Source organism: Atractosteus spatula, chromosome 4 (assembly GCF_055471065.1).
Source record: "Atractosteus spatula isolate fAtrSpa1 chromosome 4, fAtrSpa1.hap1, whole genome shotgun sequence".
Lineage (NCBI taxonomy): Eukaryota > Metazoa > Chordata > Actinopteri > Semionotiformes > Lepisosteidae > Atractosteus > Atractosteus spatula.
Genome location: NC_142709.1, coordinates 70,159,675 through 70,183,631, shown reverse-complemented (window position 1 = coordinate 70,183,631; position 23,957 = coordinate 70,159,675). Strand labels below are relative to the sequence as shown.

Below are 23,957 nucleotides of genomic sequence, written 5' to 3'. Positions count from 1 at the left end.
CTGTTTAAATATACAGAAAATAAACTGACAAAATATTCCTTCAATGCGTGTTATTTAACTTCTCACAAAGCATTACGTGTGTAATGGCCTATTCCTAATTTAACAGGTATGCGCCCCTACGAGACAGGTCCTGTTCGTCGTCATCGTTAGATCCTGTTCCTAAAGCAAGTTTAATAAAAGTGAAATATGTGAACTTTCCATTTGGTGCTTCACTTTTTTGAACAACGATAAGAGATGTTTGTGTAAATGTCTGGTTTTTACAATTTGTGAACGACTTTAATCACTTTGCGTGTGCACCCGCAAAGCCTGCTGAGTGTTCACAAAGTTTATATAGTGTAGGGCTTTTAACGTTTAATAAGTGCTGAGCATTTGTTTAAGAAGCATCTTATTAACAAGTTTTTGTGTGTAGATCCTAGTGTGGTCTATGCTGGTAACGGAGTTTCCAGTCACAAATACTGTAAAATATTCGTAGTTATTTATATGATTAAGATTCTATTTGCTAAGCACAGTTAGTACTATTACTTGATTATGAAGCATCCTATATACTGTATTGTGATACATTGTAAAGTTTATATATTTTATTATATAATTTCCTAAATATAAATATGATTATAATTGTTCTTCTTTTTGTTTAATACTATAGCTTGATAATGATACCCCCTAAATATTATGATATAGTAATGCATTGTAAATTGTTTGTATTATTTACAGTATGTACAGTACAACATGCAAGAAAGAATCTTGTGTGAACGATTTCGAAATGGGTCAGCCAAATGTCTCTTAAGCAACAGCATTTAGGCATGTCACTGTCACCATTGTTTTGTTTAAAAAATACTTAATCAATCCACTTTTTATGCAGCAGAGAATATTGAAACTAAATCCATCCCTTTTCCTGGTGAGGATTTCAGCTGGACCCACCCAAAGAGCTAAAGATCAAACCAGAATTTATTCTTTAGGGAACATTCCGTATCCTGTACTGAAAATCTCAGATTCCATGTTGTTTTCTTCAAAATGATAAATAATTGATAAATGATCAAAAACATTCTAGAAAAGTATGGAAGGACGCTTGTTATAAAATCACATCCACGTTTATTAGAAATAAATTGGATAAAATAAAGATCCAGAATCCATAACTTAGCAAAGACAATCCATTGTAGAGGCTTGTGTTGTGATCAGATGAACAGCAGGCCTGAAGAGTTTCTGCAGTGTGGTGGCTCTGTGGCTAAGGATCTGTGCCTGTGGCTGGAAAGTTGCTGGTTTGTATCCTGTGGCCGGCAGAGGAATCCTACTCTGTTGGGCCCCTGAGCAAGGCCCTTAACCCCAACTGCTCTAGGGGTGCTGTATACATGGCTGACGCTGCGCTCTGACCCCAAGCTTCTCTCCCTGTCTGTGTGTCTCATGGAGAGGACACAAGTTGGGGTATGTGAAACGACAAATTTCTAATACAAGAATTTGTAGATGACCAATAAAGTGATCTTATTCTATTTTAAAGAGCACAGGCAGCACACAGGTAATCTCCACTGATTGACAGACTGAAGCACAGAGCTACATCAAGCTTGGGATGTGAACAATAACGAGACAGAACCTGGCACTGGAGGACACCTGCTTCTTCATTCCAAAATATTAAATCATTCCAGTAAGAGTGTAGCACTCAAGCTTATGAGCTTGTGTGTCTTTAATGTACAGTAGTACCGGGAGAATGAAAACTAGTGACTTTGTCTAGAACAGCTCTTCATCATCAAAAACTCATTACAGAGAGAAAATATATTTTACTGATAATTGTAATAAATTGTAACATAATATACTGATCTGAAAATCATACAGGAATCATGCTTAAAAGTCAGTGTTCATTCTTATGAAAAAGCCCTTGACAGAAAACCTTTGGTACAGTAAATAGTGTTCTAGAATAATGAAATAAAGTATGGCATGAGTACTTGTGATATTGTCTAGTGTAGACTAGTGTATTGCAGTAGACTGGGAGCTACAGTATACATTGTGTGCTTTTTTTGTTATTCATAATTTCTAAGTGAAACTATTGTCCATTAATACAAACTGTACATTGTGAGATAAGTACAAATGAAAGAACAAAACGATGATTACTAATGTTATTGTCATAAATATTTGGAGGTAACATTAAAAACATGTATATTAATAATTCACAAAAGTTAAGTCACTTGCATTTCTCTCTGAAAATGTTATTTTGGTAATATAGGTTCATAATTCAGGCCAATTCATCCTGCCACCAGAGAATAACCACGTTGTAGCATCATCTCTTGAGATGTCATAAGCTAGACAATGCTTTGCCAATACTGGGTTGGAAAACCTGTAAGAAAAACTGGTTGCTGCTGATTGTGCTAAGCTGGCTATATGCAGTACTAGTACACAACATGGTCTACCCCAACATCCTTCATAACTCATTTGCTCCTGCAGGTCATCAATATTCTACTCTGTCTGCTGTGCGATTGGACTGTTGGCATGTAATTGCTGCCATGCTTCACCTGGGGTTCTATAAAGCACCTGGCATCCTTCAGGTGAAAGGAATTAGTATATGCTTTCAACACAGAATGCCCCAAACTGAGCTCTTTCTATCCTTTCAGTTGACAGATTGTCAACTATTGTCTTTCACTCCTGAAATATGTTCTTCAGAATTTCATCTCTTTGCTTTCCTCCTGTCATCTACCATTCTTGATCACCTTTTCATTCTGCCACTTTACCCACCCCACTTCATTCCTTCTCTCATTTCCACACTTGAAAATTTGGGCATTTTAAACTCCTTTTTTACTTTTCAGCAGGGAAGTGTACTTTCTACAAAATGGCTGTTTTAAAGAAACTTGGAGGGCATTTTGCCCATTAAGTGTTTCCTTGTGTTTTACACTTGAAATTTGTTCCACGGATTTTGATATCCTCTCTTCTCTTATCCCTTCAAATTTTTCATTTTGTCAATTTCCCTACCCCTCTGCTCTCCCTCTCTCATTTCCACACCTGAAAATAGGGCATTTTATTTTTCAGCACAGTTAACTCTTACTTGTTCTGTATCTAGAAATGTACAGATAATTAAGTACAATATGCAATCATAAAAAGAAAAAAGGGGTACCTTTTTTCGATGTTTTACATGAGTTTTAAAGAGACTTGGAGGACATTTTGCCCATTAAGTGTTTCCTTGTGTTTAGATCAGGCTTCAGTAAAATAATATGACATTTAGGTACAAATATACAGACAAGTAAACCGAAACTAGAAGCCAAGATTGCAAATATTTCCACAGCCACTGTGAACTTCCCAGGGGAGCTAATATAAGATGGGATAAATGTGATCCAGACAGCACAGAATATGAGCATGCTGAATGTAATGAATTTGGCTTCATTGAAGTTATCAGGCAGCTTCCGAGCCAGGAAAGCGAGCACAAAGCACAAGGCAGAGAGGAATCCTATATACCCTAACACAGCCCAGAATGCACCTGCAGATCCCAAGTCACACTCCAGAATGATTCTGTCTGCATAGTATTTCATGTTTCTGTTAGGAAAAGGAGGTGAAATTGTCAACCAAAGAACACAAATTAACACCTGTATAAGTGTGAAAGCGAGAACACTTAACCGCTGCTGTGTGGGCCCAAACCATTTCATAATGTTATTGCCTGGCAGTGTAGCCCTAAAGGCCATTAACACCACTACTGTTTTCCCCAGAACACAGGAGATGCACAGGACAAACGTGATCCCAAATGCTGTGTGGCGCAACATACAGGACCAGTCAGAGGGCTGGCCGATGAAAGTAAGTGAACAGAGGAAACACAGTGTCAGTGAAAAGAGCAGAAGGAAACTCAGTTCAGAGTTATTGGCTTTAACAATGGGAGTATCGCTGTTTCTAAAGAAGATGAAAGCTACACCTGCAGTTAAGCAAGCTCCAGACAAAGAGAAAGCTGTTAGCAGTATTCCCATGATTTCTCCAAAGGACAGGAATTCAACTGATTTCAATACACATTCATCTCTTTTGTCGTTTGACCAGAATTCCAAAGGACACTGAATACAATTGTTAGAATCTGCAAGAAAATAAAAAAAAGAGTAAGCAAGAACAGTGCAAAATGCTGCTATAGGTTGGCAAATGCATTTTTTATATTTTAACACATTTAAAACTATTAAATATGAGATTACTGTATGTCTTGTTTTTTACTGAACAGGCTAATGTGTATTCATTTAGAGAAGTTTAACACAGAAGGTAATAGTGTGTAATTATTTTGTAATCAGATCTTACTTTACCTGTGGTGTTGCTGATCTCTCCTTCAGCACACCGTATGCAGTCATAGCAGCACACAGGCATTCCTCTCTGAACTGCCTTTCGAGTGCCTGGGGGACAGCTCTCACTGCACACTGACTTGGGCTTCTAGACAGGATACAGGTAACAAATAATTTGAATATATAAGTTTATATAAATGAACATTACTTATACATTAAATCAGTAGGTGAGAGGGTGTTTTTTCCTAAAAAAGCAACTCTCACTGCAAACTGACTGAGGTTTCTAGATAAGAAACATGAAACAGGTATTACTTGAAATATTAGCTATATTGAAGGACCTTTTTAGACACTTGTGCAGTAGGCGAGGTTACCTGTTGTTGTATTGTTTAAATAGAACTACATTAAAGGAAAAATAACAATGATAAAAGCATTAGAAAAATTTAATCTTAGAGCTTCTTCAGTGATTATTTATTTTTTAACCGTCAGCCTAAACACGCAATGAATAGCTTCCAAATGCTAAACATTCTGTCCTACCTCTAAGCACTGCAACAAGACATTTAAGCCTAGCTTGCTTTAAGATGGGTGGGTTTTTAAGCATAATTGTTAAGCACAGAGTTCACACTAAGATGTAATAAAGCTAACCTGTCTGTGCCAAGCCACATTTAATCTTCCAAACTTGCTTTTGTATTGCCTACCTCATATTGACCACCTGCCCAAGAAATGTTTACTTGATTCATGACAAACTGACGACCTGCTGGCAGTGAAGCATCATAGTAACCGATGGTCATGAACTGGATGGTGCTCTCGTTTACAAGCTGCCAGTTCACTAATTCGTATCTTGCAACTGGATCTCCATTGTCATCGAAAGAGACTTGCTCTCCGGTTTTAGTTGTGAAACTGACTTTTTTGAGATGCTGAAGAACCTGTGCGAAAAACATGTTCCTATCATCACTGACATTAAATTTAGAATCAATTTAGAAGTTGAATTGGTTAATTTTATAATCGGGAGAGTATGAAAGTCTGATTTACCTGCCTTGGTTCAGTATTACTCAATTTTGCACAAGTGTAATTTGATAAAGGACCGTGTGCTTTGCACTCAAGCAGGCTATGTAGTGCATTTGCAACAGCATACACTGATTTATACACATTGTTGTAAAATCTCATTTCTGACGTATCTGCATATCCACTTTTTTCTCTTAAATTTTCAGTTCCTGTACAAGGTGTCCTACCAGCTGAATTTTCTTCAGTTATCAGAGAACAATTAAATGCAGTTTCCCAAAACTTGTTAATGAGTGCATTGCCTGGACGTTGAGATGGATGAACACTTGTTAAAAACTCTCTCAGTCCATCTACTTTGGTTTTAAGAATAGCAAACCCTATAGCTCCTCTCAGAATTCTATAACCCTCTGCTGTCGCAACATTACTGGCAGTAATCCAGGCTTCACTGCCAATCCATTGGTGACCAGTTACATTCTGAAGTGATAATTCTTTCAATAAAACAGTCATCTCTCCTCGGGCAAGGAAAGCTATAATGACCTTTGATGTGCTCTGTTTTATTACATTTATGGTCTTAAGAATTTCCTCCCTCGGATAGTTTTCATGAATTGCTTCTGAATATTCAATACAGATGCCCTCTTTCTGGGCAGTTTGTGTAAAGGTTGCCATTCCATTATTGCCATAATCATTGTCACTTCTAATAGTCCCAACCCAGGTCCATCCAAAGTGCTTCACAAGCTGAGCCAGGGCTCTGCTCTGATAATAGTCACTGGGGATGGTTCTGAAGAATGAAGGGAATCTCCTTCGATTGCTCAAACACGCACAGGTAGCAACATGACTGATCTGTAAAGAAGAGGTGCTATTTTAAATGGAAAAAATATGAATTACTAAGATTTTAAACACATTAAGATAATCACTTGACATTAAGGGAACTGTATCACTTCATCAGTACAACAAACATTAAAAATAAGACAGGTTTATGTATCCTAAATGAAATGAGGCGTGTTTTAAGTACTGTATTTCATTAAAAGTTTAAAGTACTTGCAAAGAGGTCAAACAGTTAAATCAAGGATTTCTCACCATATGAATATGAAAATATTCCACCATATGGAATATGAAAAGGTCCAACTGTTGCTGCCATTGCTATCGTTGTTGATGATGCAGACTGTCCGATTATAGCTTGAACTGCAGCTGGTCTGGAGCAGGAGGTGTCAGAAGATTCCTCATATCCGTTCATCAGAGCCATGGCTGCTCTTACAGAAGAAGGTGAGGAGTCACAAGCATCGAAAATCTTGTATCCCAGAGACACGCCGGGAAGAAGATCCGTTCTGTTGTTGATTTCCTCAATGGCAAAAATCATTGTGTGTGCTGACTGAAACTCTAAAAAGTTCAATCTATGAAAAAAGCATAAATAATTTTGATTCAAAAGTTTTCGCTAGAACCTAAAGAAGAATTTTAAAGCTGAAAAGGAAATTGCTTGCTTCACTAAGGGCTTGCTGCAAATATGAACAAAAAGGAACTTTTCAAAAACAAAAAATAACTATTGCAATATAGTACAATTATTAATAATGTTAGCATGAATAGTAAAACAATACTAACAGAGTTGTTCTGAACAGTCTAAAAATGCAACAGGACAGGAAAATACCGACAAACCTTTGGCATTCAGAAGGTTCTGGATTGCCTGTAAAGAGCTCTATTTTTTCAACAGTCTTGGTGTGCATTGACAACACTCCCCCAATCATAATGTCTCCATCCGCAGATAAATTTGGAAATACTGCTCTGCCTTGAAGCCTGCAAAGAGGGTCTTCTACTGAAGTAAAAACAGCAGTAATCATCGTCAGTGCTGTTACTTGCAATAACATTCTATAACACATGGAGACACTTTCTCGTTATAGCAAAAATGTTACAATTAGTTGTCCTTATATTGTGCACAAAGTCTCAGGAGTGATTAGCTAAGCAGAGCATGAAATTCACAATGTTATGTAGGTATCCTCTAAGGGTTTATTTATTTTCTGCACCGATGCTAAATAAATTATTACAGAACACTTAATGTGATGGTTTCAGACAGGTTTAAGTAACAACTAGGAAGAGACAGCACACAAAATAATCATCATAACATCCCTTTCAATAACTGCTTATCCAATTCAAGGTCACGATGGCCCGGAGTCTCTCCTTGGATTCAATGGGAGTAAGGCAGAATACACCCTGGATGAGACGCCAGGCCATGGCAGGGAACACACAGACACAAACATACAGTCCCACTCACACAAGGGACAAATTCACAGAAGCCAATTAACCTGAAGCCAATTAACCAATTAAGCCAACAGTACCTGCATTTCTTTGGATTGTGGAAGGAAAGCGGAGCACCCAGAGGAAACCCACACAAGAATAGGGAAAACATTCCTACTCCACACAGTTAGCACCCTAAGTCTGGAATTGAACCCAAGACCCCAGCACTGAAGGTCCGTCATGCTAACTGCTGCACCAGCATGCTGCTCTAGTCAACACAACATGTTAATTATATTGTAGTGTCTTCATGTTCTTGAGTTTGTGCCCTTGCGGCATCAGCCCCAGTTCGTCCCTCACCACACAGGCTTGAACCCGGGTCTCCAGTATTCAACAGTGGTCTTTGCCGGCTGAGCTAAAGAAGACCTTTTTCAGCCCAGGCGGCCAAGATCCCTCTTAGGCGAAGGGGTGTATTCGTTGCAATTTGTACAGTATAAACTGAAAAATTAAAGCCTTTTACATGTTTTTTCTCATTTGACTGTTCAAATTCTTTTGTTGTTTATACTGAAGGCGGTCTACTTTTTAAAAAACACTTCCAATATAATTTCTGTGCAAAGCTGATCTTACAGGTAATGCACAGCAGCTCTATACTGTCAGTGCATCAGCTGCCTTGCTAATTTTAGTATGCAGAAATAGTTATTTTTAATACTTATTTTAAACGCATTAAATCTTGAATTACCGTAAGAGGTTAGAAGGATTTTTTTTATAAGCCACAGCATAAACTTTGCTAAGACAAGAATTTGGCATTTCTCTCCACTCAAAATCCCCAACCCCCGCGTAAGTTCCGAGTCGACTGTATTGCTCTTGTAAATCATGCGATACTTGCAAGCCCAACCTGGAAAAGTTTATACAATTGCAATTAAAATAATTCTGTGTACAAAGCACTTTTTTTTCCTAAACATATTCCTGTCACATCCACGTTGCTATTGGCATGTAAAAGTGGATAAGTCACACGGAAGCACAAACTATGGCACAGCCGCTGAAGCACACACTGTAAGTACAAAGAAAATTTAATTAAGGACAATTCCAGAACGAGTTCTTCTTAAGTCATGTAAAACCTTCACCACAGCAATGTGGATACAATATAAAAAAAACATATTTACTTACACACACACACACACACAAAAAAACAACTACTGTACACGCAATCTTTCCCATTCACTCTTCTAAAAACCCAGATCATATAAAGTCCGGCCTGTTTAGGATCAGAACTCATCTCTTGAATCGCCTGGTGGAGGAGCTCTCAACTACTTTCTCTCTCCCACAGGAATAGTTAACTAAAAATATTTTCATTACCATAATGTTATATTTACAATTCTATAATCTCCACATGATTCAGAAATATTTCCCTGTTTAAATATACAGAAAATAAACTGACAAAATATTCCTTCAATGCGTGTTATTTAACTTCTCACAAAGCATTACGTGTGTAATGGCCTATTCCTAATTTAACAGGTATGCGCCCCTACGAGACAGGTCCTGTTCGTCGTCATCGTTAGATCCTGTTCCTAAAGCAAGTTTAATAAAAGTGAAATATGTGAACTTTCCATTTGGTGCTTCACTTTTTTGAACAACGATAAGAGATGTTTGTGTAAATGTCTGGTTTTTACAATTTGTGAACGACTTTAATCACTTTGCGTGTGCACCCGCAAAGCCTGCTGAGTGTTCACAAAGTTTATATAGTGTAGGGCTTTTAACGTTTAATAAGTGCTGAGCATTTGTTTAAGAAGCATCTTATTAACAAGTTTTTGTGTGTAGATCCTAGTGTGGTCTATGCTGGTAACGGAGTTTCCAGTCACAAATACTGTAAAATATTCGTAGTTATTTATATGATTAAGATTCTATTTGCTAAGCACAGTTAGTACTATTACTTGATTATGAAGCATCCTATATACTGTATTGTGATACATTGTAAAGTTTATATATACAACATGAAAGAAAGAACCATACAGCAAATATTTTGTGTGAAAGAACTAGATGTTAATCATTCAAAGGTCTCTTAGTTCACACTATGTAGACGAGTCACTTTCACCACAATTTTATTTAATAAATGCTTGATCTTTCCACTTTTTATTCAGCAGACAATTTTGAAACACATCCCTTTTCCTGGTGAGGATTTCAGCTGGAACAGCTGGATTTTTTTTCAAACCACATTCTTTAGGGAACATTCCATATCCCATAATGAAAATCCTGGATTCCATGTTGTTTCGTCAAAACTATAAATCATCGATAAATTATCAAATAATCGACAAAGTCTGGCAAGGAAGCCTGTGATAAGATCAAATCCAGGTTTATTAGAAATAAATTGGATAATATAAAGATCCAGAATCCATAACTTAGCAAAGATAATACGCTGTAGAGGCTTGTGTTGCGATCAGATGAACAGCAGGCCTGCAGAGTGTCTGTAAAGAGCACAGGCAGCACACAGTTAATCTCCACTGACAGACAGACTGAAGCACAGGGCTACATCAAACATAGGATGTGAACGGTAACAAGGGACAGAACCTGGCACTGAAGGACACCTGCCTTCAGTTCTGCAGGTCAAAATATTAAATAATTGTGGTAAAAATGTAACACTCAAGCTCATGGGCCATGAAAGTCTACATGAAATAATCATTATGTTTTTGACTTTTCATAAAAGTTAAATCACTTCCATTTCTCTTTGAAAATGTTTTGTTTGTAAAATAGGTTCATAATTCAAGCCAGTTTTTTCTGTCACATGGCACTTTTGGCACATACAGTACAGTAATTGCTGCCATGCCTCAGCTGGGGTTGTACATCCTTCAGGTGAAATGGATCATTATAATTTTTCAACACAGAATGCTCTAGACTGAGCTCTTTCTATCCTTTCAATTAACAGATTATTGTCTTTCACTCCTGAAATATGTTCTTCAGAATTTCATCTCTTTGCTTTCCTCCTCTCATCTACCATTCTTGATCACCTTTTCATTCTGCCACTTTACCCACCCCACTGCTCTCCCTCTCTCATTTCCACACTTGAACATTTGGGCATTTTAAACTCCTTTTTTTACTTTTCAGCAGGGAAGTGTACTTTTAAAGAGACTTGGAGGGCATTTTGCCCATTAAGTGTTTCTTTGTATTTAGTTCAGGCTTCAGTAAAATAATATGACATTTAGGTACAAATATACAGACAAGTAAACCGAAACTAGAAGCTAAAATTGCAAATATTTCCACAGCTACTGTAAACTTCCCAGGGGAGCTAATATAAGCTGGGATAAAGGTGATCCAGACTGCACAGAATATGAGCATGCTGAATGTAATGAATTTGGCTTCATTGAAGTTATCAGGCAGCTTCCGAGCCAGGAAAGCGAGCACAAAGCACAAGGCAGAGAGGAATCCTATATACCCTAACACAGCCCAGAATGCACCTGCAGATCCCAGGTCACACTCCAGAATAATTCTGTCTGCATAATATTTCATATTCTTGTTAGGAAAAGGTGGTGAAATTGTCAACCAAAGAACACAAATCAAGACCTGTATAAGTGTGAAAACAAGAACACTAAACCGCTGCTGTGTGGGGCCAAACCATTTCATAATGTTATTGCCTGGTAGTTTAGCCCTAAAGGCCATTAACACCACTATTGTTTTCCCCAGAACACAAGAGATGCACAGGACAAATGTGATTCCAAATGCTGTGTGGCGCAACATACAGGACCAGTCAGAGGGCTGGCCGATGAAAGTAAGTGAACAGAGGAAACACAGAGTCAATGAAAAGAGCAGAAGGAAACTCAGTTCAGAGTTATTGGCTTTGACAATAGGAGTGTCCTTGTTTCTGTAGAAGATGAAAGCTACACCTATAGTTAGGCAAGCTCCAGACAAAGAAAAAGCTATGAGAAGTATTCCCATGATTTCTCCAAAGGACAGGAATTCAACTGATTTTAATACACATTCATCTCTTTTGTCATTTGACCAAAATTCCAAAGGACACTGGATGCAATTGTTAGAATCTGCAAGAAAATTAATTGTGTTTTAATTAAGAATATTCTTATAATGCAAAATGCTGCTGTAGAGGTTTGTGTCTGCAATTTCTTTTTTAACATTTTTAAAATGCATTTAAACATTTCTTTGTATTTTTTTTTACTTAGAGGTTGATGTTTTCTATGTTTTTATGTTTATGTGGTTTTTATCAAATTTTAACAGGTGTGAGTCATTGAAACTTACAGCACAGAAGGTTATGAGGTTAAAAGTGTGCAAGTATTTCATAATCAGATCTCACTTTACCTGTGGTGTTGCTGATCTCTCCTTCAGCACATCGTATGCAGTCATAGCAACACACAGGCCTTCCTCTCTGAACTGCCTTTCGAGTGCCTGGGAGACAGCTCTCACTGCACACTGACTCAGGCTTCTACACAGGATACAGGAAATAATTAGAAAATATAGGATAATATACATGTAATTTGACATTACTTATACATTAATGCTGTTGGTGAGATTGCCTTTTTACCTAAAAATAGGATAATGAGCAAAGCAATATAAATCATTAAAAAAAAACATTTTATTTAGTTCTTAGCCTTTCTTAATGAGTTAATGTTTGTGCATGTTAAAGTGAATTTTAATAAGGTAACACTTCAATTTTATAAATGACTTAAAAAAAATCTCTAAACCATCTCAAAATTGTCATTGTGATACAAAGTGTTTTTTTTTTATTTCTTACCTCAAGTTCACCATCTGCCCAAACAATGTTGACCTGGTTCATGACAAACTGACTACCTGCTGGCAGTGAAGCATCATAGTAACCAACAGTCATGAACTGTACGGTGCTCCCATTAACAACCTGCCAGTTCACTAATTCATATCTCGCAGGGGGGTCTCCATTGTCATCAAATGAGACCTGCTCTCCAGTTTTGGTTTTGAAATTGACATGATTCAGATACTCAAGTACCTGTGCCAAAGAAAATAAGATGTCTTAAAATATTTATATGACAAGCAGATACATTATGCATTAGGAGACCTAGATCTGCCTTACCTGCCATGGTTTAGTATGAATTGATTTAGCACAGCTATGATTGGCAGAAGAATCTTGCCCTATCTGGCATTCAAGCACGTTGTGTAGAGAGTATGCAACAGCATACACTGCTTTATATATATTATTGAATATTCTGACATCAGATACGTCTGCATATCCGTTTCTTAGTTCTTGTAAGTCTTCAGACCCAGTACAAGCTTTTTTCGTTTTGTCTTCATTTGACATGGAACAGTTAAATGAAGTTTCCCAAAACTCGTTTAAGAGGGCATTGTGTGGAGACAGGTGGACACTCATTAAAAACTCTCTTAGTCCTTCTATTTGGGTTTTAATTACGGCAAAACCAATAGATCCACTCAGAACTTTATAACCTTCTGCTGCAGCAACATTACTGGCAGTAATCCAGGCTTCACTGCCAATCCACTGGAGACCAGTTACATTCTGGAGTGCTAATTCTTTAATTAAAGCAATTACATCTCCTTGGTCCAGAAAGGCTATAATGACTTTTGAAGTGCTCTTTGTGATAACTTCTATGTTCTTGAGAATTTTTTGCCTGGAATGAGACTGATGAACCACCTCTGAATATTCAATACAGATTCCTTCCTTCTCTGCAGCTTCCACAAAAGTAGCCATTCCATTGTGGCCATAATCATTGTCAGCTCTTATCGTCCCAACCCAGTTCCATCCAAAGTGCTTCACAAGCTGAGCCAGGGCTCTGCTCTGATAATAGTCACTAGGGATGGTTCTGAAGAATGATGGAAATCGTCTTCTATTGCTCAGACATGCGCAGGTAGCAAAGTGACTGATCTAAGAGGAAAAGAGAGAAAAATATTAATTTTAAACGCCACATGTATTTATGTTGTTTTCTTTGTTGAAACACATTTTGATCAAGAAGAGAATCAATGTTTGTCTTCTTTATGATTTAAGAGGGCATTGATTTTGTTGTTTTTTTTGTAATATACACTTCTAGGTCTACTGTAGTTTAGAGGAATGAGAAGATGACAAAAGAAGATGAAGCAAAGAGGTCTTTTTGTGAAGTGACACTATTTTGCCAATAATGATTATTTGGGTTTTATAACACTTTGATAAGTAGAATTTAGAATTTTCTCACCACAGGGATTCTAAAAGACCCAACTGCTGCTGACATTGCAATTGTGGGTGATGATGCAGACTCTCCTATTATAGCTTGAACTGTAGCTGATCTGGAGCAGGAGGAGTCAGAGAGAGTTTCCTCATTTCCATTCATTAAAGCCATAGCTGCCCTTATAGCCAAAGGTATGGAGCCACATGTGTCATAGATCTTATATCCCAAAGACACCCCAGGAAGAAGATCAGTCCTGTTGTTTATTTCCTCAATGGCAAAGATCATTGTTTGTGCAGACTGAAATTCTCCAACGAGTAATCTATGGTAAACACATTTAAAAAAAAGTTTAAATTTTACAGCTGAAGAATCACTTTAGAACTATGTCATTATGTAAAAGAAACAGTTATAGAGCTGCTTGATCTAAAAATATTTTATTACGAAACATAAAATTACCTTTTGCATTCTGGAAGATCAGGTTTGGTTTTAAAGAGATGCATTTTTTCTTCAGTGTTGCTGTGGATTTGAATCACTCCCCCGATCATGATGTCGCCATCTTTAGATAAATGAGGAAAATCTGCCGTTCCTTGAAGTCTGCAAACAGGCTGTTGTGCTAATGTCAGGACTGAAACAACCATCATCAATATTACTACTGTCAGTGGCATCCTTGTGCACATGAGGAGGCTTCTCTCTTAACAAAGAAAACATGTCATAATTTTGGTCTTTATATTAAGCAGGGATGTCTCCAGGGTAGTTAAATGAACTTGAAGTGAACTTCAGACTGTGTTAAGCAGGAATTCTCAAAGGTTTGATATTTTAAACTGTTTTAATTAATTATTGCATTGCATTAATTATTGCATTGTACTTGATTTTTCTTTATTATATTCATTAGAAAGACTCTAAAAATGAATTCACACAATAAACAGAATTAATTTTAACTGTGTCTGTGAAGATAGGAGAAAACATACAGGTACCTGCAAAAATAAAGAAAACCCTATAGTGTGAATTACATTCTCTTTATAGTATTTAACTCTATAATTCGGTATAATGCTGTCCTGAAATTTCTCCATTAATCTGTGCTTCGTCAATAATTAAGTTAAAATAAATTGAATTAAAATACCATTTGAAACTGTCGTAAAATCTTTTGAAACTAAGTTATCTACCAAACATAACATTTAAGCGCTGTGACAGAATGTTCTTTTAAAGGAAGCTTGTGACAATGTGGATTGAATATGGTTAGAAATTTTAATATAATGTAGCTTTCTTTCAGTCTTGCCCTGGAGTTCAACTTTCAAGCATTTCCTTTTCTTTGTACACACTTTATCCCCACTAACATTCTTCTTCATCTCTCACACACATTTTCATGCTTTTTATTTTGTCTTCTCTCTCTCTCCTGTTTCCTGTTCCTAACATTAATAATTGAAGAAATGCACACAGCTCTTTTCTATTCATGAAATTTAACAATATTTGGGAATCACTCCTTGAAAATCCCAGAGTTTTTTGTAAACATTTGTAAACATTATTTTGTAAACTTTTTATTCTGCTGAAATTGTACCTATAAAATACTGAAGTTAATAGATCGAAGGGTGTGGCAGATAGAGTAGCTAGGAATTTTTACATTTCAGTAATAAAATCTATCAGAGAGTTATGAAACATTCATAGAAAAATGGCATGTCTGGATTTTTATTAATAGTGCTACCATTTTTTTTAAAAGAAAAGAGTCAACTTTTCGACTGCACAGCCTCCTTCAGGTGTGAGGAAGGAAAGCTTTCAATATTTCTCATCTGAAGAAGGCTCCAGAGATGAAAAATTGTGTCTCTTTTCATCATGGAATAAACCTTTACCTGTTCTTAAAAAAGTAATTCTATACTTATAGTGTAAACATGAATATTTTTGCATATACTGTATATTAAATATATACTTTATATTATACTTAGTATTAAATATGCCGTTGTTGGATTTCATCAGTGTTATAGCCTATTCCTGAGTGTAAAAATGAAAAATCATTGTATGTAATCACAGTCAAACTAATCGAGGATGATCTGCCATGAACATCTGTGGTAGAATGAAATCCAGGTTTATTAATAACAGGATGTATAAAATGAAGATCCAGAACCCATATCTGAACATGAGCAATAGACTGTAGAGTCTCATGGGGAGCTGGGGGGAACAGCAGGCCTGCAGAGTGTCTGCAAAGAGCACAGGCAGCACACAGTTAATCTCCACTGACAGACAGACTGAAGCACAGGGCTGAGTAAGTCAAGACACACACACAACTGCTTCATATAGCTCTGAATATAACAGTAGAGTGACAGCAAGTTCTGAGATATGATGAGTGAAAATTAATATGCATGAAATAAAAAATATTTTCAGTGGATCATGGAAAACAAGTAGTTTTTATAGTTGTATTTTCAATGGTACAATTTAATGCATTAACAAATCATTTACAGATTTTTAAGGAACTACCATAATGCATATATCAATTTTGAGTATATCTGTTCATAAATGTTCTTTGATGTAACATATTCAAATGTGTTACATAAAATTGTAGAAATAAACTACATTTTCATGTTTGTTAAAAAACTCATCAAAATCCTCTATATAAACAACATAGAAATGTGAATTCCTTTATGATGTGGGAGAATGTGAGAAAATAACAAAGTGAAGAAATATATTTGTTTTTTAGACACACGCAAGTAACTGAGCAATATAACAAATTATTTATAATGACACACTGCAGTTTACCAAACATAATTTGTGTACTTATTGATCGTTTTGAATTGTTAAAATGAGAGAAAATAATCTAAATACAAATTTGAAAACTGAATTGAACTGTATTGAATTGAAGTTTGAAAATCAAAAATTGAAATATTGAATATAATGTACCAATATTCTGTCTGCACAAAGTAAATATTAATATATATATAAATATTCAATTGAAATGTATTGGTATTTGATAGAATCACTGGGTAACTCCCAAATCTTACTGAGATAGAAAAGTGTATATGAAATAACTTTATTAGTGCTTTAGGAAGAAATCAAAACTGTGCAATGCATTACAATGCCATTTAAACTCAATCAATTACATTAAAACTGTGTCCCTTGCAAGAAAGGAGAACATTATATTATACTGTACAAGAAGCTTTCAGAAACCAGAACTAACAAGGCAATACAGTCATATGAAAAATACAGGCCATTCACCTGGATTGTAATGCATGCTATTTGATTAAACTTTTCAAATTTTTACAGAATTCATATGGATACAGCAACACAAATGCACCTTTGAGAATTTCAAGAAAATAAATGATTCTGTATGCCTAAATAATTAAATTGTTTAGCATTTTCCTTTGAAAACGCAAAAACATGCTGATGATATAATTCCTGGTGGATGATGACCTCTTTTTTAACCACTGTATTGCAGTAAACGTACTTACTACTCTCATAGTATTTACATCAATGAGAGTTACAAAAGACTCAACATTTCAAGATTATTAATCATTATTCAGAAAACGTATATGGATGGGACACTTTCTACATGTTTTTAAAGTTCATTTACATTCTTAAAGTGATTTTGCAATCATTTTTCCCATTAAGTGTTTCTTTGTATTCATTTCAGGTTTTAAAATAATTATATAGCATTTGGGGGCAAATATACAGAAAAGTAAGCCAAAACTAGAAGCCAAAATTGCAAATATTTCTACAGCTACTGTATACTTCCCAGGTGAACTAATATAAGCTGGAATAAAGGTGATCCAGACTGCACAGAATATGAGCATGCTGAATGTAATGAATTTGGCTTCATTGAAGTTATCAGGCAGCTTCCGAGCCAGGAAAGCGAGTACAAAGCACATAGCAGAAAGGAATGCTATATACCCTAACACAGCCCAGAAAGCACCTGCAGATCCCAGGTCACACTCCAGAATGATTCTGTCTGCATAGTATTTCATGTTCTTGTTTGGAAAAGGAGGTGATGTTGTCAACCAAAGAACACAAATCAAGACCTGTACAAGTGTGAAAGCAAGAACACTTAATCGCTGCTGTATGGGACCAAACCATTTCATAATGTTATTGCCTGGCAGTGTAGCCCTAAAGGCCATTAACACCACTATTGTTTTCCCCAGAACACAAGAGATGCACAGGACAAATGTGATCCCAAATGCTGTGTGGCGCAACATACAGGACCAGTCAGAGGGCTGGCCGATGAAAGTAAGTGAACAGAGGAAACACAGAGTCAATGAAAAGAGCAGAAGGAAACTCAGTTTAGAGTTATTGGCTTTGACAATAGGAGTGTCCTTGTTTTTGAAAAAGATCAAAGCTATACCTATAGTTAAACAAGCTCCAATCACTGAAAATATAATGAGCAGAATCACCATGATTTCTCCAAAAGACAAGAATTCAATTATTTTTAACACACATTCATCTCTTTTCTCATTTGACCAATATTCCAGAGGACACTGAACGCAATCATTAGAATCTGCAGAAAAAAAAACATTTTAGAGGAATACAGATCACTGTTATACAGAATTGTATTTCATTTTATACAATACTTTCTTTTTATAATGTAAAATTAAATAAATTTAAATATGAAGTCCACATGATTAAATATTTTTTGTGTGTTTGTATGATACTTTATGAGTCACTGAAGAAAAGATAATGTAAAGCAGGTAATGTGGGGTTGTAACCTTTACGCATTTACCTGTAGTGTTGCTGATCTCTCCTTCAGCACATCGTATGCAGTCATAGCAACACACAGGCCTTCCTCTCTGAACTGCCTTTCGAGTGCCTGGGTGACAGCTCTCACTGCACACTGACTCAGGCTTCTGCAGAACAAGGACAAAACATTTATTAGTGGAGGAACAATTAAAGTTTTGCATTGTTATGCTTACATAACATAGAATATTTTCCATGAAATACTTTCCAGGAAATTTGCTTCTGCCAATAAACCATTTATAATATTTCACATGAAAGACTAAGGAGTGAATTACATTCTATTTACTGTATATTATTGTGATTTTTAAGAGGTAAAAAATAATAATACAAGGAGGTTAATAATAAACAAATTTACAGTAAGACAGCATTTATTAAGAAAATATCAAAACCTTATTATACAGCAAGATTAACTCTTAACACTTTTTATTGTTTAGTATGCTTTAGCGAAAACATCATATTTTCAAAAGTGAGAATGCTGACAAGCTGTCTGAAGAAAATGTTTTTTAATTTGAAAAATCACTCTTTTATCTTTATGTAGGTTTTATTCCAAAGACTAAAGTAGTTTACAGGTATTTTATAGTATTTTACAGATATTTTTGTAGAATAGACCATATCTGTCTAAGACAAAATGCTTTGGTGGACAGTGCACAGAGAGTTGACATGCAATCTCTAATTTTTGACTAAAATATGTTTTCTTCACTGCTGACCTCAGACTGACCACCTGTCCAAACAATGTTGACTTGACTCATGACAAACTGATGACCTGCTGGCTTCGAAGCATCATAATGACCAACTGTCATAAACCGTATAACACTTTTATTATCAAGTTGCCAGTTTACTAATTCATATCTTGCAGTTGAATCCCCATTTTTGTCAAAGAAGACTGTCTCTCCTTGTTTGGTTGTGAAACTGACATTGTTGAGATGCTCAAGCACCTGTGCAAATGGAAATATTGATATCATGACATTCTTTTTTACCTCGGTAATAAGTATACCTTGATACTTTGAATGGCGTGAATATTACATTACCTGCCATGGTTCAGCATTGCTTGTTTTTTTGCATGTATAATTGGCAGAAGGACCTTGATCTTTCTTGCACTGAAGCAAGTTATGTACAGCATGTGCAACAGCATACACTGCTTTATACACATTATTAGATATTCTTAGTTCAGATTCATCTGCATATCCATTCTTTAGTTCTTGTAGGTCTTCCAACCCTGTGCAAGCTTTTTTCACTTTGTCTTTATTTGAGAACGAACAGTTAAATGAAGTTTCCCAAAACTCATTTAAGAGGGAGTTGCCTGGGCCCTGAGATGGGTGGACATTCATTAAAAACTCTCTCAATCCATCTATTTCAGTTTTCACAACAGTAAATCCAATGGATCCACTTAGAACCTTATAGCCATCCGCTGTGGCAACATCACTGGCTGTAATCCAGCCTTCACTGCCAACCCATTGGAGACCAGTTACATTCTGAAATGATAATTCTTTAATTAAAGCATTTATGTCTCCTTCCTCAAGAAATGCTACGATAACCTTTGAAGTGCTCTTTTTGATAACTTCTATGTTCTTGAGAATTTTTTGTCTGGAATGAGACTGATGAACCACCTCTGAATATTCAATACAGATCCCCTCTTTTTCTGCAGCTTCCACAAAAGTAGCCATTCCATTGTGGCCATAATCATTGTCACTTCTAATAGTCCCAACCCAGGTCCATCCAAAATGTTTCACAAGCTGAGCCAGGGCTCTGCTCTGATAATAGTCACTGGGGATGGTTCTGAAGAATGTTGGATATCTTCTTCTATTGCTGAGACATGCGCAGGTAGCGAAGTGACTGATCTGTACATGACATAAAGCAATGTTGTTTTAATATGGACTGTATTACTTGTCTAGGTTTCTTTGTTGTTACATTTGGTTTCAGCAATTTCCGAATGAAATTGATGACATTTAGGGCATATCTAAGATGCAGTAAAACTGTAAATTTAAATTTCAGCAATATTCAGTTATTATTTCCTTGTTTACAGAACTGTGACTGCTCATTAAAATTACACTAAGAGCTTTATTTTAAGTAAATGTGAAACTTTAAATTTTCTTACCACAGGGATTCGAAAAGGTCCAAGTGTTGCTGACATTGCAATTGTGGGTGATGATGCAGATGCTCCTATTACCACTTGAACTGCAGCTGGTCTGGAGCAGGAGGTGTCAGATAGAGTTTCTTCATTTCCATTCATCAAAGCCATGACTGCTCTTAAAGTCAAGGATATTGAACCACATGTACCATATATTTTATAACCCAGATGTAGACCAGGAAGAAGATCTGTCCTGTTGTTAATTTCTTCAATAGCAAAGATCATTGTTTGCATGGACTGGAATTCTCCAATGAGTAAGCTAGGAAAAAAACCAAAAGTTTTCATTTTTTCTAATTGAATAAATAATCAATTAAAAAAATAAAATTAAAGAAAAAGTGATATTGAGCAGAAGGCATATGTTTCATGAATCTGATTTTTTGCTTCCTAGAAAACATTAACTAACCTTTTGCATTTAGGAGGATCAGGTCTGGTTTTGAAAAGATGCTTCTTTTCTTCAGTGTTGCTGTGGATTTGAAACACTCCGCCGACCATGATGTCTCCATCTCTAGATAATTGTGGAAAAGCCATTGCTCCTTGAAGCCTACAAACAGGCTGTTCTGTTAATGTTGAATCTGTAACAACTATTATCAATATTACTACAGTCAGTGACATCCTTAAGCACATGATGAGGTGTCTCTCTTAACAAAGACAACATGTCATAATTTTTTGTTTATATTGTGCAGGGGTGTCTCCAGGGTAGTTAAATGAACTTGAAATCAAGTGGAGCGATAGTTAAGGATGGGAAGTCACTTTGTTTTTTTTTCCTTCAGCACACAACACATACATGCCCATGAAGTGCATTAAGTGAATTTCAGACTGTGTTAAGTGGGAATTCCCAAAGGTTTCATATTTTAAACAAGATATTTTAAGTAATTATGGTGTTTAGTTTATGACTAAAATTGCACTATTATAAAAAAGATATGTGCAATATGACGTGTTGTGTTTTAAAGCGTTTATTGTGTCCTGATGAACATGTACTGTACATTGAAAATTATTTGTAAATTAATCTGAAAATATCTAATCAATTTTGTGTTTTCAAGAAAATTGTAAGGATTTGAGTTCCACAGAAATATTATAATTATAATTGTAATTATAATATTTCCTGCTACACTTAATACTAATTTTTACACTTACTGTATACAGCACATTTCTGGACACTCCACACAAAGCGCTTTACAGGTAATGGGGACTCCCCTCCACCACCATCAGTGTGTTGCTCCCACCTGGATGATGTGACAGCAACCAATGTGCTCCAGTACATTCATCACACACCAGCTGTCAGTGGGTAGGAGAACAGAATAATGAAGACAGTTTACAGATGGCGAGTAGTCCAGTCAAAAGCAGTCAACCAAATGTATTTTAGACTCCATGAAAAGGTTGTTCACCTTTGTCAAGTCAAATTCTAATACCACGTTTCTGCTCCCCTACAGTATATAAACACTCCCTGGCAGCAGACAAGTCTGCACTCATCTTTTCTAGCTCTCCTTCCTCCACCACAACTTCACCATTTCAGCTGCCTCCCTGGTTCAGTCCTCATAAGTGAGGTTGGTTGACAGAGCTGATCTCTGGCTAGTGCTGTCATTTCCTCAATCAGAGGTGTTAAAGGGGAACTTTCATATTTCGGGGTTAGAAAGAATCAGCATTAATGAGTGCATTTCAAATGCAATAAAAGTAAAATGTACACGGTAACTTGTAAAACCTCCAGTTTACACCACAAAATAGATTAAATCTTCAGGTATGTGCAGCACCATGTTCTGTGATAGAGAACAAGGCAACAAAATGTCCAGTAATGTGTTCGGTCCTAAGATATTGTAAACAAGCAGGCTTGTGAATACTCTTTTAATCCAGTAGAAATCCAATAGAAATACGTATTACTTTTGATTTCAAGATGGTTTTGGCGCCAATTACTACTTACTTGTGAACTCAGCATGCAGTTCACATTGGAAGATTTCTATGGTGAAATGTCTGCTGTGTAACCTGTATTCATTCGCTTGTACATCACATTGCATTAGCCAGGGAGGAGACTAGTGAGCAGGAAGGGCTTCATCACGTCACAATTCATGGGAACTCATATGTATGTACAGTCACAAAGTTAATGATTTTGTGCCTAATTTGAAATTTGTATTTTTTTTCTATAACATCTGTAACTGAGATTTAATAACCGATCTGAGAAAATAGGACTGCAGTTCCCCTTTAATGCCAAAGTATTAATTATGCTACATACCTTTCATATTTGACATTTTGTTTCGTTATTAGATTTTAATGGAAGTACTGAAATGTTTTTACTATGCCAAAAAATCAATACTTTTGCACAGAAGTGCACTTTTTTAGCAATTTTTTTCTCTGAAACTGCAGTATTGATACATGCAACAGAATTTGCAACAATATTCACCTGAATTCTCAGAGAGAGAGAGTCTTTATTAATCCCAAGGGGCAATTTATTTTTTCAGTGTACAGATGGGAAAAAAACATACACGTACATGTACATACTGTATTTACATAGAAAATCAAGTAAGGATATGTCTGCAGGTATGAATGAGAACTTAAATCTTTTGGTTTTGGAGCTGGGGAATCAGTATCTGTGTTCTGATGGGAGTAATTAGAATTCATTAAACAAGGGGTGTGAAGGAACATCACAGATAGATTTTACTTTACGCAAAACACGTGAATGATAATGGAGAGGACTGGAAGATCCACACCAGTGACCTTCTGACATATTTTCACAAGACTGCCCAGTTTGTTCTTGCCTCTCAGATTCAGGTTGTTGACCAGCAGACCAGGGTAAAAGATAAAACAGATTCAAGGAAGGACCGGTAAAACAAGATCAACAACGAATCATGAATCTTAAAATGCTTAAGCTTCCTTAAGAAAAAAAGGACACGGTTCTACTTTTTTGAGGATCATGTCAACATTTCCTTCTAAATTTAACTTGGACTCCAATATGAGTACTTGTATTGTTCTACAGGCTCCACTTAATCTCCCAAATGTAGGCTAGCGTGGGTTTTTTTCCTGGTCTTTGGTCTTGGACTCATTTAGCTTGAGGACGTTTTGTACACACCAGGTGGCAAACTCATCAACAATGGGTCTGATATTCCTTTTTATTTAAAACAGGACAGTGGGCGGCCACATTGAATGATCTCACTGCTGTGCAGCTTTCGTCTTTGAAACTAACTAACAAGTTAATCAAAGTAAGTTCTGAAGTAAGTCTGTGAATGGTACTTAATACATTTGCTAAATAAAAAACAATTGCTTCCAGTCAATGACAAATTTCCCACATTTGCAGGTGATCAGTGATTCATGTGATATGGCAGTATTTTATATTGTTTAATTAATATTTACATCTCTTCTTCCAAAAAGTCATTTAACCACTCAGAACCTTGTGATGGACATATTTCTCTGTCCCTCACTCAATGCACCGTCCCCTCTTGCTTCAAGAAAACCACCATTGTTCCGATCCCCAAGAAAAACAGAGTTAGCTGTCTGAATGATTGATTACCGCCCCGTTGCACTAACATCTATCATCATGAAATCCTTCGAGCGGCTGAT

General features: G+C 36.2%; 3 protein-coding genes across 5 annotated transcripts; all 3 read right to left on the bottom strand.

Annotated features, from left to right (window-relative positions):
• Positions 1 to 3,119: 3,119 nt before the first annotated feature.
• Positions 3,120 to 6,582, bottom strand: LOC148837043 (extracellular calcium-sensing receptor-like). Its single transcript, XM_088913900.1, has 5 exons — positions 6,332 to 6,582; positions 5,256 to 6,069; positions 4,922 to 5,149; positions 4,251 to 4,374; positions 3,120 to 4,033 (listed from the first exon to the last, which is right to left on the bottom strand). The coding sequence occupies exons 1-5, from the start codon at positions 6,580 to 6,582 to the stop codon at positions 3,120 to 3,122; spliced, it is 2,331 nt and encodes a 776-aa protein (XP_088770026.1).
• Positions 6,583 to 10,562: 3,980 nt separating this feature from the next.
• LOC148837042 (extracellular calcium-sensing receptor-like) lies at positions 10,563 to 14,238 on the bottom strand. Of its 2 annotated transcripts, XM_088914489.1 has the most exons (6): positions 14,030 to 14,238; positions 13,604 to 13,895; positions 12,496 to 13,299; positions 12,184 to 12,411; positions 11,751 to 11,874; positions 10,563 to 11,476 (listed from the first exon to the last, which is right to left on the bottom strand). In XM_088914489.1, the coding sequence occupies exons 1-6, from the start codon at positions 14,236 to 14,238 to the stop codon at positions 10,563 to 10,565; spliced, it is 2,571 nt and encodes an 856-aa protein (XP_088770615.1). The 2 variants fall into 2 exon arrangements, with proteins under 2 accessions (XP_088770615.1, XP_088770616.1); XM_088914490.1 differs by lacking the exons at positions 12,496 to 13,299; positions 14,030 to 14,238 and having other exon boundaries at positions 13,604 to 13,879.
• Positions 14,239 to 17,133: 2,895 nt separating this feature from the next.
• On the bottom strand, positions 17,134 to 20,960 carry LOC148837041 (extracellular calcium-sensing receptor-like). 2 transcript variants are annotated; one of them, XM_088914416.1, is made up of 6 exons: positions 20,815 to 20,960; positions 20,379 to 20,670; positions 19,312 to 20,121; positions 18,991 to 19,218; positions 18,270 to 18,393; positions 17,134 to 18,047 (listed from the first exon to the last, which is right to left on the bottom strand). In XM_088914416.1, the coding sequence occupies exons 1-6, from the start codon at positions 20,937 to 20,939 to the stop codon at positions 17,134 to 17,136; spliced, it is 2,493 nt and encodes an 830-aa protein (XP_088770542.1). In that variant the 5' UTR covers positions 20,940 to 20,960. The 2 variants fall into 2 exon arrangements, with proteins under 2 accessions (XP_088770542.1, XP_088770543.1); XM_088914417.1 differs by lacking the exon at positions 19,312 to 20,121 and having other exon boundaries at positions 20,815 to 20,903.
• Positions 20,961 to 23,957: the final 2,997 nt, after the last annotated feature.

Excerpts from the sequence above, each read along its gene's own strand:
- LOC148837043 (XM_088913900.1), bottom strand. The coding sequence starts at position 6,582 with ATGATTTTTGCCATTGAGGAAATCAACAACAGAACGGATCTTCTTCCC. Across the intron at positions 6,070-6,331 it reads GTTGGACCTTTTCATATTCC|ACAGATCAGTCATGTTGCTA; the intron begins ATATGGTGGAAT and ends CACCTCTTCTTT. Across the intron at positions 5,150-5,255 it reads GTAATACTGAACCAAGGCAG|GTTCTTCAGCATCTCAAAAA; the intron begins GTAAATCAGACT and ends TTTTTCGCACAG.
- LOC148837042 (XM_088914489.1), bottom strand. The coding sequence starts at position 14,238 with ATGCCACTGACAGTAGTAATATTGATGATGGTTGTTTCAGTCCTGACA. Across the intron at positions 13,300-13,603 it reads GGTCTTTTAGAATCCCTGTG|ATCAGTCACTTTGCTACCTG; the intron begins GTGAGAAAATTC and ends TTTTCCTCTTAG. Across the intron at positions 11,875-12,183 it reads GGGCAGATGGTGAACTTGAG|AAGCCTGAGTCAGTGTGCAG; the intron begins GTAAGAAATAAA and ends TATCCTGTGTAG.
- LOC148837041 (XM_088914416.1), bottom strand. The coding sequence starts at position 20,939 with ATGGCTTTTCCACAATTATCTAGAGATGGAGACATCATGGTCGGCGGA. Across the intron at positions 20,671-20,814 it reads GATCCTCCTAAATGCAAAAG|CTTACTCATTGGAGAATTCC; the intron begins GTTAGTTAATGT and ends TTTTTTTCCTAG. Across the intron at positions 19,219-19,311 it reads GCAATGCTGAACCATGGCAG|GTGCTTGAGCATCTCAACAA; the intron begins GTAATGTAATAT and ends CCATTTGCACAG.